Below are 12223 nucleotides of genomic sequence, written 5' to 3'. Positions count from 1 at the left end.
GCTATTCCCCCTTCCTCATGGGAGCTCAGCTCTCAGTGGGGCCATGTCAGGTTCTGGGGACCCATGGAGGCCCACCCCTCAGTCCAACCTGTTAGTCAACTGTCTCTAGACAGGCTGAGTTCATGGTCACACAGCCACCTGGAAACCTCTTGCCCAGGCCTTGCCCACACAGACACTGCTCCCTTCCACAGGTGGCCCAGGACCCCCAAGGCTCCTCCTGCTTTCTCAGCTTCAGGCCTCTCCTGGTTCCCCACTTCTGAAAAGAAAACTTCAGGGGCCCCATTCAGATCTCTGAAAATGAGTGGGGGTTTTCTCCACCCAGGACTTGCCAGTCTACCAACTCACTCTCCTAGAGGCCTGCTCACCCCAAGAACAGCCCCGTAAGGTTGTGATATCAGCACCATTTGTACATGAACACCTGGGGCTTCTCCCACTCTCCTGCCACAGCCAGTCATCCTCCACAGCAGCCTGCAGTGGCCTTGCCCTTTCTACCCTTCAAGCCTGGCCATGATCTGTCCCACTCACCCATGCGCTTCCCATAATCTCCTCACTGGCCCCCTGAACCCCCCTGCTCAAAACCCTCCAGGGGCTCTTCACCACTGAAGGACAGCTTCCAGGTCCCATAACACAAGAACAGCAATGTATTCACAATGTGGCCTCAACGTCCCTTTAGTGCCTCAGTTCTGCCAATTCTCTCAGTTGCTGGTTTCCAGGCCAGCCTGGATCTTCTATGAACCTGTACAAGCTTGAACAAGCTGCCTTTCTGCCTCTTCTCCCCTGCCTGCACCATGAACTCCTATCCACTCTTCAAGGCCCATCGTTGCAAAGCCCTCCCACCATGTCCTGGTAGAATTCCACTCCTGTAGCCTCTGTGAGTTTGGGTCTGTATGCCTTTCCCTGGTTTTGGCACTTTATTGTGTCACACGTTTTGGTCTGAGGGTCTACTTCCTCCACTGAAGCATGGACGGCAGGCTCCGTGGTATATTCATTTTGGTGTCCTCAGCCTTTCCACAGTCCTGGCACACTTAAAATTCTGTACATGTTTAATGAATGAGTGAGTGAGTGAGTGAATGAATGAATCATGCTCACTTACCAAATGAGGGAATGAACAACCAAGGTCCGGACCTAGTTGCCAGCCTACAGCTCACTCCACAACTTGCCACCGTTCTAGTGCTGGCCCACCCAGAGATGCCCAGACCCATCCTGGGCCCTCCTGCACGGTCCCGTTAGGGCCTTGACTGCCTCCCTCCTCTTGGGAAAAAAGGCCCCCTTGTCAAGTTGCAGTGTAAATTCAAGCAAATCAAAATAGCTTGGATTCAAATGACCTATGCAAACCAGTTGTTTACTACTCCCCCCGAAAGCAGGGGGATGATTTCCCCGTCTTGGCTCTGCTCAGTCAGGTGAAACCCACGAAAAAATAGCTCCATGTTTGCATTTTATGGAAATGATGGATACTCCAGCAAGGTTATTTCCCAGAGAGTTGTAACTCCCCTTTAGTTTGAATACATTTCCATGATGGGGGTGGGAGGGAGTAGTGCAGGTGGGCAAGGGGAGGCAAAGAGCTGGGGTCTTTAGAAACTTCAGGCTGCCTCTGGATATCCAGCCTGGATAGAGGGGGTTGTGGTGAGGTGGTAGCAATCACCCTAAAAGAGACTTGGACTTTGTACCGTTGAAGTTTTTCTGCTGAGGAGGCTAAGAGGCCTTGAATTTCCGGGGAGCATTTCCAACGCAGCCTCCTGGGGGCCGGGAGCTCACTGACGGAGTCGGCTCGGACCAGCTTCTGGCTGCTCTTCACCCTGCAGACAGAGAGAGGTGACCTCGTGCGGCCCTGCCACATGCTGCGGGCTGCCGGCAGCATGCGTCTTAGCTGTTGGAGTTTCAGTGGGTATGAGCTGTCCCTGGAAACACAGACTGAGGGTCAGCAGAGCCACTCAAATGAGCACGTGGCAGAGCCAGGATTCCAGCCAGTTCTGCCTGACTCCAGAGCCCCGTATTTCTTTTCACGCTTTTCCACTCCACCGCTTTCCACCACTGACATTTATGAAACACTTGGAAGGAAATTGAAGAAGCAAATTGTGTTGTTTTGTCCATGAGGGCTTTTAGGGATCCTAAAGAGTTCTTAAATCATGGTAGAGATTTAGAACTTAGATTCAGAGAGAAGATTCTGGAAGGAGAGAATGGGTAAACCACAAATAGAGGAAAGGGGTCGGTGTGTTTAAGGGATAGAGAAGCACTCAGTCTGGCCGGCTTGGAAGCTAGGGAGAGAGATGCAGCCCAAGGGGATGGAAGGAGGTGGGACCTGCCCTCCTCTGTGCTGGGTCAAGCCAGCCCAGCCCTGACTCTGAACAGCACTAGATGTTGCTCTGGGCTTCACTGGGCCAAAGCAGGTGTTCCTTTTTGGCTGAGAATCCTTTGCCAAGCTTTTTTCTAACCGCCCAAAACCTGCTGTCCAGTCTGCCCCCCTCTGTCCATGGCAGATAAAGTGTATGATGTCAAGCGGGTTTTCAAACCCATCTTTTGCTAAGACACTTTCCGGACAAATGTGGCCCCCCCGACGGACACCCAAATTTTTCTTGGCCTAGCTTGGCAGCCCCTTGGCAGTCTTGCTTTGACTTCTATGGCTGTTGCAAAGGGGCCCCGCCCCCAGACTCACATGTGCTTGAGCAGATGCTCTGTGCACTGCACCAGGACGATGCCGTCGAAAGGGGAGTGTTCGCACACCACACCACAGGTGCCGTCTCGGCTCACCACAAACTGCAAGAAGAAGAGGTGAGGCACGTCTGGTAGCATCTGCGTTTCAAACTGGCCCCTTGGCTCCAGGCCAGGCATCCTCAACCTCTCAGGGACCTCTCCTCCAGGGACACCAAAGCACATGATCTCCCCAAAAAGAATGCTTCTGGAAATTGCCAAGACCTGAGAATATGGGGGCCTCAAGGCAGCTCTGTCGTGTGACCTCCTTCCCAGAAATGCTCTGGGCAGTGAGGATGGAGCCCAAGGTTCCCTGGCTGAGGTAGCCCAGTGATTCCTGAGCCCTCACACGGAAGCTGTACATACTTTGCTCAGGTCATGGGCAAGTTCCTTCAGCTTCTGTTAAGCCCTGTTTCCCCATCACAGCGGGCACTGGGGCCACAAGCCTGTACAGCTTTGTGTGGTTATGTGTCTGAGTCCACCCTGTGTGTCTGGTACCTTGGATTTTATTCCCAGGATCTAAACCAGTGTCTACCCCATAGTAGGTGCTCAGTGATTTTGTTGAATGAGTGACTGAAAGATAATGATCCAATTCGGATGGTGTGCAGATTCCCAGGGAGAAACAAATTGTCTCTTGGTGGGAGTGAAGGAAGGGTGTTCTGAGGATGCTCTGCTCCCTGCTGCCTGGGCTTCGAGTCAGGGACCCGGATTCCAGGTCTGCCATTGCCACCTGCCAGCTGGGAGACCTTTAACCAGACATTTCAGCTCTCTGGCTTCAGTTTGCTCCCCTTTAAAATGGATGCAATAAGGCCCAGTTCACAGGATTGCTATGAGGATTAGAAAGAAGGTATAGGAAGGGTCCACAGGCACTGTAAAGATTTTACCAAGGCTGTACTTAGCCGACTTAGAAAAGGAACATACTCAGCATGTACAGAAGTGCTGGCAGAAAATAATGAGATTGAGATTTGATTGTTAAAGCGTACCCCAGATAAAGTGGGGCTGCCTATAGCGGCTCAGCACAGCATCACACTCAAGAGAGTCTGGTCCACCGCCCATAAACAAACAAGCAAACAAACAAGCTATTGACATTTTTTACTGATACTCTTCCAGGATGCTGTAACAATCACACGTGAGCTGACTCTCCTCATGTCTTGCCCAGTCTCTCACATCACGTGCCGGTGACCCGAAGCTTTCCTCCCATTCTTCAACTTCCCACGTCATCTTTCTCAAAACTCAACCCTTGCAGATCCTTTTCTCTTTTCCCCAACATCCCCTGCTTTCCTGTCCTGAGACCAGCTCTTGATCCTTTCAATTCACGTCCCTGGGAGCCTGTTTGGCTCCTCCAGCTCACCTGATCATCCGTCCTGCCCGTGGAAAGAGCCCAGAGGTGGGCACAGTCACCCATGTGAGGCAGGAGGGGAAGGCTGTGCCCACTCATGCATTAGTGATTTTCTGTCCCTGTCACTAAAAGAAAGGAAGGAAAACGGTGCCTTTTAAAAACCACTCCCAAGGCTTGCTATGTTTCCGGTCCTGTACATCCATTATATCATTTCTCTCCCACAGCTGCTCCATGAAAGATTACAAGCCATTAGCACCACTGGTGGAGGCTGAGACAGCCAGCACAGCAGCAAGAGAACTCATCAGGAATAGCAGAACCAATATGCAAACCAATAAAAAAGGATAACCAGAACGTAGGGGCCAGAGAAAGCGGAAAATGAGATGTTGCCTAGAAATGCTTCTCAGTGTGAGCGATGTTAGCCCAAAGCATAGAGATCGCTGGCTATTTAATATGGTCATTATGAAAGTGATGTCCCTCACCTTATAGTGTGTGAAGGGAGATGGGGAGTGAGCCCCAGGTCTGACCCAGAGGTCCCACATGCCTGGCACAGGCTGCAGGAAGGTTAGGGGTTTGAGTTGGGTTCGGGCACTTGCTCCAGAGAAGCATCCTGGCCAGTCCAGGGGCTGACACCAGCAGCACATTTCCAGTGCCTTCAGCTCCCTTGGCCCCCGATGCAGCATCCTGGGTAGCACAGGCCAGCGAGCCAGCCTGCTGGATGTGAGCATGTGCTGGCTCGGGCCCCTGGCCACGCCACTGGGGAGGCTTACCTGCAGGGACTTGTCGTACCAGCGGTTCGCCCCATTCTTGCTACAGCCTCCGCCGTGAAGGAGCTGAAGTGCCCTGTTGGTGTCGCTGAGCTCCATGCCTCCCGGGGCATCCAGGCATACCAGGCAGATGCAGCGTTCAATCATGTCCAGTGCGTCCCGGTTGGTGGAGTCTGCGGGCCAGGCAAACAAGGCCTTATCACCTACCCCCAAACCCTAGGCTTGAGGTCCCCTCCACGGAGTGTCACGTATCACAGGCAGACACCCAGCCCTTGAGCCAGTCCCGACCCCTCTTTGAACCCCAGCAGGTGGGCGGTGAAGTCAGCCAGACTGTCCTGAGCTTCTGTGCGAATCCCAGCAGCTGGCTCACTCTCAGGGTCTCTGCGAGAGTCCCACTCACTCTTCATCTGTGGCCAGTTCTGCCCCTGGATGGGTGGTCACTGGCCCTGCCTTCTAGGATGAGGGGGTTCATGCAGGGCTTTCTCCACAGATGTTAGACCCACTGGCCAGATTTTGCCAGGGGAGGAGCTCTAATTCCCCCATCCAGCCGCACCCCCACCCGCCCCACTGTGGCACTGAAGAGCCACATCTGGCACATAGGCATGTTTATTTGTCCTGAACTACAGTTTTTGAACATTAGTTGCTGAAATTTAAAAATCAGTCAGTTTCACATGAAAAGCTGAAGGGAGGGATTCAAGGTGTTGCCCTCCCTGCCCCCTGCCACCTCAGCAGTTATTTCAATGCAGAGGGCAGATGGAAGGGACAGGCTGCCCCAAAGCCATATGCGGGTGAGCCCATTGGGGCCATTTCAGGCATGTCACTAAAAGCCACTGAGTTGTGCAGGAGACATGTCACCAAGGCAGCTCAGCTTCTCCATGGGGGACATTGGGCATGGGGTTTCTCTTGGAGTAGAGCTGGCCCGGCCAGATGGGCTGCCCTAGGCAGCCTCCTCTGCTTCCACCACCTCCTCTATCCAGCCTTTTGGGCTGGATGCTGTAACAGGATGAAGTGCAGAGTTACCCCTCCCTCCAAGCCCCAGAGTATTCTATGCATGGAAGATGGGGTGCAAGGTATTTGGAGGCAAAGGGGCACTATGTGGCAGAGATTGATAGCTGCAGATGGCAATATCCATTCTCCCTTTAGTCACAGAGTGCCTGGTTTTTGGTTGGCACAGGGAGAACCAGAACTCAAACTACATTGCCCACTGCCAACAGCATTTAGAAACACAACGTGACAGCTTCTAAGAGAGCTCCTTAAAGATAACTAGCACATGCTCTTTGCCCCTCTTCCCACCTTCCTCTATCCACTGCTTGGAACACTGGTGTGATGGCTGGACCTCTAGCCTCCATTTGGACCATATGGATGCAGGGCCGCATCCTTGCAGTGAGATGGAAGAACCCTAGACGCCATGTATTAGCTTTGGATGGCTTACTTCTGGTGTACACGAGAGAGAGAGAGAGAGAAACCTGTTTTCTTTAAGCCACTATTATTTTGGGCTTTCTGTCACACATGGCCAAATCTAATCCTAACTTATACCATCTGGTGATGTTGGGTTCAGATTCTCACACTGCAAGAATTGGCTGGAGCTTAGAAGCTGCACCCTTGGTTTATCATAGTCCTTTCTCATTCATTCAACCCCCTTGATCTCTGTGGGTATTGAAATTTGAGGTCCCTGTCCAGGAAGCTATTTGTCAGAGAGAAACATTCTGGGGGCCAAGGAGCCCTCCAAGATGACAATCAGGACCACCCCCACCCTGCTCCCTCTTGTCCCATTAAGGCAGGCACTTGGGCAGGCCCTGGTCCTGAGTGCTGGCTCTCCTATTTCCTGTAGTCAGCTGGAGTCCAAGCACACAGCCCTCTGCCTGTCCAGCCACACATACCTCTCTGCTCCTGCCCTTCCCCTCCTTATTGGGATCCATTTACTGATAGATCAGAATTCTCTCTTTCAGAGCCCTTGGCTCTGGAAGCTTCTCTTCTTCTAGAGCCTCAAGCCAAAAATTATGCCCATCATCTCTCATAGCCATCTGGAAACTGCTTTTCTGAAGTCCAGGGAATGTGTGGGAGCAGGTGTGGCTTAGGTTCAGGATCTCCCCACAGCCTCTGTCCACCAGCCAGGTCCTGCCTGTGGGTTGGAGCCAGGCCAACAGCACCTTCCCCAGTCAATAGGAGGCGGAGTCTATATATAGCCTGATGCTGCCAACGGTAGTTTGTCCTTCCTTATATCCAGCTAGCGACCTGGGGTGGCCCTCAGTAAGGTTCTGTCTGTTCCTCCTTGCTCTGAGCCTCACTCCAACCTTTCTGGGCTGCACCCTCACTGGGGTGTGTGGTGACTCTCCCCCACCCCAATGCAGTAAGACTTGAGTGGGGCCGTTGTGCTGGGCACACAGATGTCAAGGCCACTTGGGTGTTGTCTGCTCTGCCCACATGATTTCTCCAGTTCATGAGAAGTGTCCACATATAATCTCATGTGAAGAGAGTCTGCAGTCCCCCCCCATCCCCTCCCTCCCACTTCTTGCAAATCCCTCTCACAGCAAGTCTTCCACTCTGGGAAGGAGGTTGACAGGCAAGCCAGCCCATCCTTGGGTCATCTGCTCCCCACTGCCTATCTAGATGAGGGCTTGGAGAGCACTGCACTTTCAGCACCCCTCTTGATGCCAATGGTGCCAGGATGACTCATCATCTTCCACATGGCCTCCTGGGATTTCCTGGATTCTGATCAACTTAAAGGCTTTAGGCCATGCCCTGAGGATCTAAAGATTTACCAGCTGAAGCCTTCGGGAATTGCCCTTCCCTCTACTCCTCAGTGTGGTACTGTCACTGGGTTACCCTCTTCAACCTGAAATGACTTCTATTGCTCATGAAGTTGAATCTAAGTATAGCCCTTTGGGCCCCATGGCTCATCAGGTTGCCCCTCTGGGGATCACTTCCCCTGAATCCCTGCATGGACCTCATACCTCCTGCTACTCCCTAGACACCTGGGCTCATTCATCTCTACATCATAGCATGTATGGGGGTTCCTCTCCTACTCCGCCTATCAGAGCTCCATTCATAAACACCTCCCAAGCTCCCTGATCCTCTAACAGGGCTGGTACTGTGCCTGGCATGGGGGGTGCAGCCCAGACAGAGTTCCTGCACTCCAGAACTCCTCATACCCAGAGCATGCTAGCTCAGCTGCTTGCTCAGGGAAGACAAGGAACCTCTGCTCTGTCCACCAGGCTGGCCTCATATGGTGCCTGGGTTCAAGGCTGGACTGGTCCCCTCTATACCTGTTGTCTCCTATTGCACTGTGCATGACCCTACAGCACAAGGCCCTGCTGCTGACCTCAGACCTCCCTATACTTTAAGCAGTCACTGCCAGTCCAGCTCTGGAAACCCTGATCTAGTCCACTCTCCCATGTCTGTGAGCTTGTAGAGGGTGAGGCCTGGGTCCCTAGTCCAGGTGGGCACAGGAAAGTGTCCATGGCTGACAGTGGACTTGAGAGTGTATATAGACAGGTGAGGCTGAGATCTGTGTACACAGTGCAGAGTGGGAGCCTAGAGGAGTCCATATGGCTAACAGGAAAGGTCCATGGCCTCTTGAGGGTGAGAAAACCACTACCCTCAGGGCATAGAGCCTCATGGGATGGGGGAATGGTGAGAGATTGGGAGGGGATGGAGATATGGAAGGGATTCCTCATCCTTTGCAAGGCTCCCAGGCCTGCCCTTCTCTGCTCCAATTGGAGTCCCTGCCAATGGCCCTGGTGCCCGGCCCTGCCCTGCCCTGTGTGCTATTCTGGGGGTTCCTTTTGGCTCCCAGGCTGGCTGGTGACTTCAGAGAATGGAGAAGCCTTGGCCAGGCTAGGATCAGATTTAAACAGGCAGAGAGGAAGGGAAAAACATGTCAGGGGGGAGATAACAGTCCTGGAAAAGGTTCTAAGGGCTGGGATATAGACACCCAGGCTTATGGGTGGAGCTTTTGAGTGAGCAGACCACCCCAGGCTGCAGTTCATCCCCAGATTATAGGTAAAGGCATGCAAGATTTAGGTGAGGCTGAAAAAATGCAGTGAAGTGATGCTATTAGCTAACCTTTGTTGAGCACCTACTATGTGCCAGGCATCTATTGAAGCCCTCATATTGACGAACATGAGATAGGCATTTTTATCATCCCCATTCACAGAGAAGCTAAATGTCTTGTCTAAGGTTACCCAGTAAATGGAGGGAAATAGACTTGATCTCAGGTGTGCAACCACAACGCCCAGGCTGGGAATAGATCATCAAGGGCTGTGAATGGCAGGATCCGGAATGTGGGTTTCATCTAGAAACAACAAGGAACCACCAAAGGATCTTGGGCTGGGGTTGATATGGTCAGAGCAGAGTCTAGGATGCCCAGCAGCTTGGGAAGGATGTGGGTCTGGAGGTCAGTTAAAGGGCCATGGGAATCCCCAATGCTGCATACCTTGGCCCTGTTGGTCATGTCTCAGTGAGCTCTGAGAGCCCAGGCTGGGTATCTGCCTACACTAAAATTTCCTTGGAAATACCCCAAAGCCAAATTCCTTAGAATAGCCTCGAAGCTATTTCCTTAGAATAGCTCCCAAAATGGAGCGGGCAGGCTATAGCTCCCCCAGGAAACTCAAGGCAGGCCTGTCCATCCAGGATGCTGGGGAGTAGGCCTAACACATCTGCTCAGGAGAGTGGAGGCTTTGCACACTCCTTCCCAGATGGACAACTTGAAGCAACAGACAAGGACATCTCCCCAGGCATCAGTGCCGTAGCCACCTCCAGGCAGGAGAGATGGGCCCCTGAGGAGGGGCTGAGCATGCGGGTTGTGCAGGGCCCCAGAGCTCAGCGCCAACCAACAGTAACCAGGTCCTGGCTCATTAAACAGGGTGAAATGGGAGCAGGACAGCAGAGCTGGGATGCGGGTGGCCTTGTAAATGAACTCCTGCATACAAGTAGCTGATCGGTCAAAGGCTGACAAGTTTATCGTGTAAGGCAGAAAATGAACTACACCCAAACTCATCCACCATGACTCTGGCCCAAATGTAACGGAAACGGGGGGCTGTGGGCTGGAGGCATGCGGCAGGAGCCGTTTGTCTTGTGACATTCTCATCGAGCACATGGAGGCTCGTTTAATGTGGTAAATCAATCTTCCTCAAGGAGCCCCTGCTTAATAGTGAGAAGTCGGAGTTGAGTAATAGGAGGAGCTTGCTCTGCCACCCACGCCTGGGGAGTTGACAGCTTCGGTGACACGGAAATTCCAGAGGCCACAGGGCCTTGGAGGGCCCTGGAGCTTCTGTTAGAGACTGAAAGCTTACAGACTGTGACTAATGTGAGCAAAAATGAAAGGAACACAGCACCCCTGTTGTGGAGGGCTGCAGAACTCAGGTGCTGCTCCCCAACACCTCCACCTGTGCACATGTGTGCACATATACACAGCTCTATCTCAGACACTTGCCTTCTCTGTTCTACACCCTGGGAAGGTGGCTTAAGTCAGATCCCTACTGTCTTGCCTCACATGGTCCAGGGAGATGGAGACACTGGCTCGTTTTCCGAGGCTTAGAGCTTCTAAACCTTTGTCAGTTCCATCTGAGCAGATTTTCTGCCTAGATAAAGGGATTGTCTCTCCTTTTGGGATGGAAATTTGCCATCACACATCCCATATTCTTCTCTACTCTATGGCTTATGGAATAATATTTATGCTCCCAGTTCCCAAAGGCTATGAAAATTCCAACAAAAGTATTTCTTGCCCAATAAGACCTGGCTCTTGCACAGCAGAATTGCTTTGACTTGAGTTCCAAAATCCTCTTGAAAGAGCTCAAAAGGAAGGACTTCTGCTTCCAGGAACATCAAGTTGACTTTCCCCAGTTCCTTCTACTAAAAACCCTGGATATTATATTTAAAACAAACATCAGAAGACTCTGAAAGATGGAGAGAGATGGACAGGCTGAGGCTCTCAGGACCCAAGGAACAATATGATGGTGAATTCCCTGCCTGTTCTGGACTAAATTGTGTTCCATCAGCCCTGAAATTCACATACGGAAGCTTTAACCTTCAATGTGACTGTATTTAAAGATGAGGCTTTATTTAATGAGGTAATTAAGGTTAAATGAAATCATAAGGGTGGGGCCTTAAACGTATATGACCATGTCCTCGCAAGAAGAGGAAGAGACACCAGAGATGTGTGTGCACAGATAAAAGACCATTTGAGGATGCAGTGAGATGGTGGTCATCTGCAAGCCACAGAGAAAGGCTTCCGGAGAAACTAATGCTGCCAACAACTTGACCTTGGACTTCTAGCCACCATAATGGTGAGAAATAAATTTATGTTGTTTAAACCACTCAGACGAATACACTGGGTTTTCTGTTTTACCTAAAATATGCCAGGCTTGGAGCTCAAATAGCCAATAACATAAAACACAAACAAGTGTAGACCAAAAAGAAAAAAAAAAGCCCAATAAAAACCTACTTTCTTTAGCCAAAGGACCAGGAAAGAGGCATACTAGCAAGACAGGAAAGCTTTTAGATAATAACCTTCCCCCATGCCAACAAAAGCAGAGTGGGGAGCCTAGACTTCTACCATCAGCAGTCTGTACTGAAGCATGTCAGCTTCTGAGGGTATCGGAGAAGGCATGGTCTCAGATAGAAGCTGGGACATCCATTTCCACTGGGCAATATCCACCACCTCAGTTGCTCCACACACAGCATTAGTCGAGAATATGCGGGATCTTGAATTCCTACTCCCACCATGAGTAACAAGGAACACCCTCCCCTGGGGTGTTAATATAGGTCTCATGAGAAACTTGGACTTCTATCTCCACCTGGTTGCATCAAGGCAGAACCCATTCCCTGCTTCTGCTGGAGTGGTGTCAGAGAAAGCCAGCTAAAACAGAAGGTTTAAATAACATCCAGAGTTTTACAATATAACACATCCAGGTTTCAATAGAAAATCACTTATACCAAGAACCAGGGAAATCTTAGCTTGAATGAAAAAAGACAATCAGTACATGCCCACTACTGATATGACCAGAATGTTAGAACTATGTGACAAATATTTTAAAATTAATCATCATAATACTGAAAAATCCGTGGGACAAAAGACCTTAACAATTATGTTATTGGAGTCTCAGAAGGAGAGGAAAAAGAGCAGAGCAAGAAAGTACTCAGAGAAATAATGGCCCAAAACTTCCTAAATTTGGCAAAAGACATAAACTTAATCCCACACAGGATAAATTCAGGGATTCAGTTAATCCCACACAGGATAAATTCAAAAAAATCCACATCAAGACATTATCATAGTCAAAGTTCTGAAAACTAAAGACAAAGAAAAAATCTTGAAAGCAGAGAGAAATGATGCTTTATCTGTAGGGGAAAAACAATTTAAATTACTGTCTATTTCTCATCAGAAACCATGGAGGCTGGTATGAAGTGACACAAACTTTTTCAAGTACTGAGA

The 12223-nt window shown here is 50.7% G+C and overlaps 1 protein-coding gene across 1 annotated transcript in view; it reads right to left on the bottom strand.

Moving 5' to 3' along the window:
• CHAT (choline O-acetyltransferase) overlaps positions 1 to 12223 on the bottom strand; it is a 44854-nt gene that overhangs the window by 12642 nt on the left and 19989 nt on the right. Inside the window, exons 7-9 of the mRNA XM_019444913.2 lie at positions 4795 to 4964; positions 2654 to 2754; positions 1668 to 1796 (exon numbers count right to left, since the gene is read on the bottom strand). Of these exons, the coding sequence (XP_019300458.1) occupies positions 1668 to 1796; positions 2654 to 2754; positions 4795 to 4964 (400 nt within the window). The remainder of the gene's footprint in view (positions 1 to 1667; positions 1797 to 2653; positions 2755 to 4794; positions 4965 to 12223) is intronic.

The sequence above is a fragment of the Panthera pardus genome, unplaced genomic scaffold, assembly GCF_024362965.1.
Source record: "Panthera pardus isolate Hobbes unplaced genomic scaffold, ASM2436296v1 HiC_scaffold_22, whole genome shotgun sequence".
Taxonomy (NCBI): Eukaryota; Metazoa; Chordata; class Mammalia; order Carnivora; family Felidae; genus Panthera; species Panthera pardus.
The sequence above is the reverse complement of the archived record's forward strand: the minus strand, read 5'-3'. Positions and strand labels throughout refer to the sequence as shown.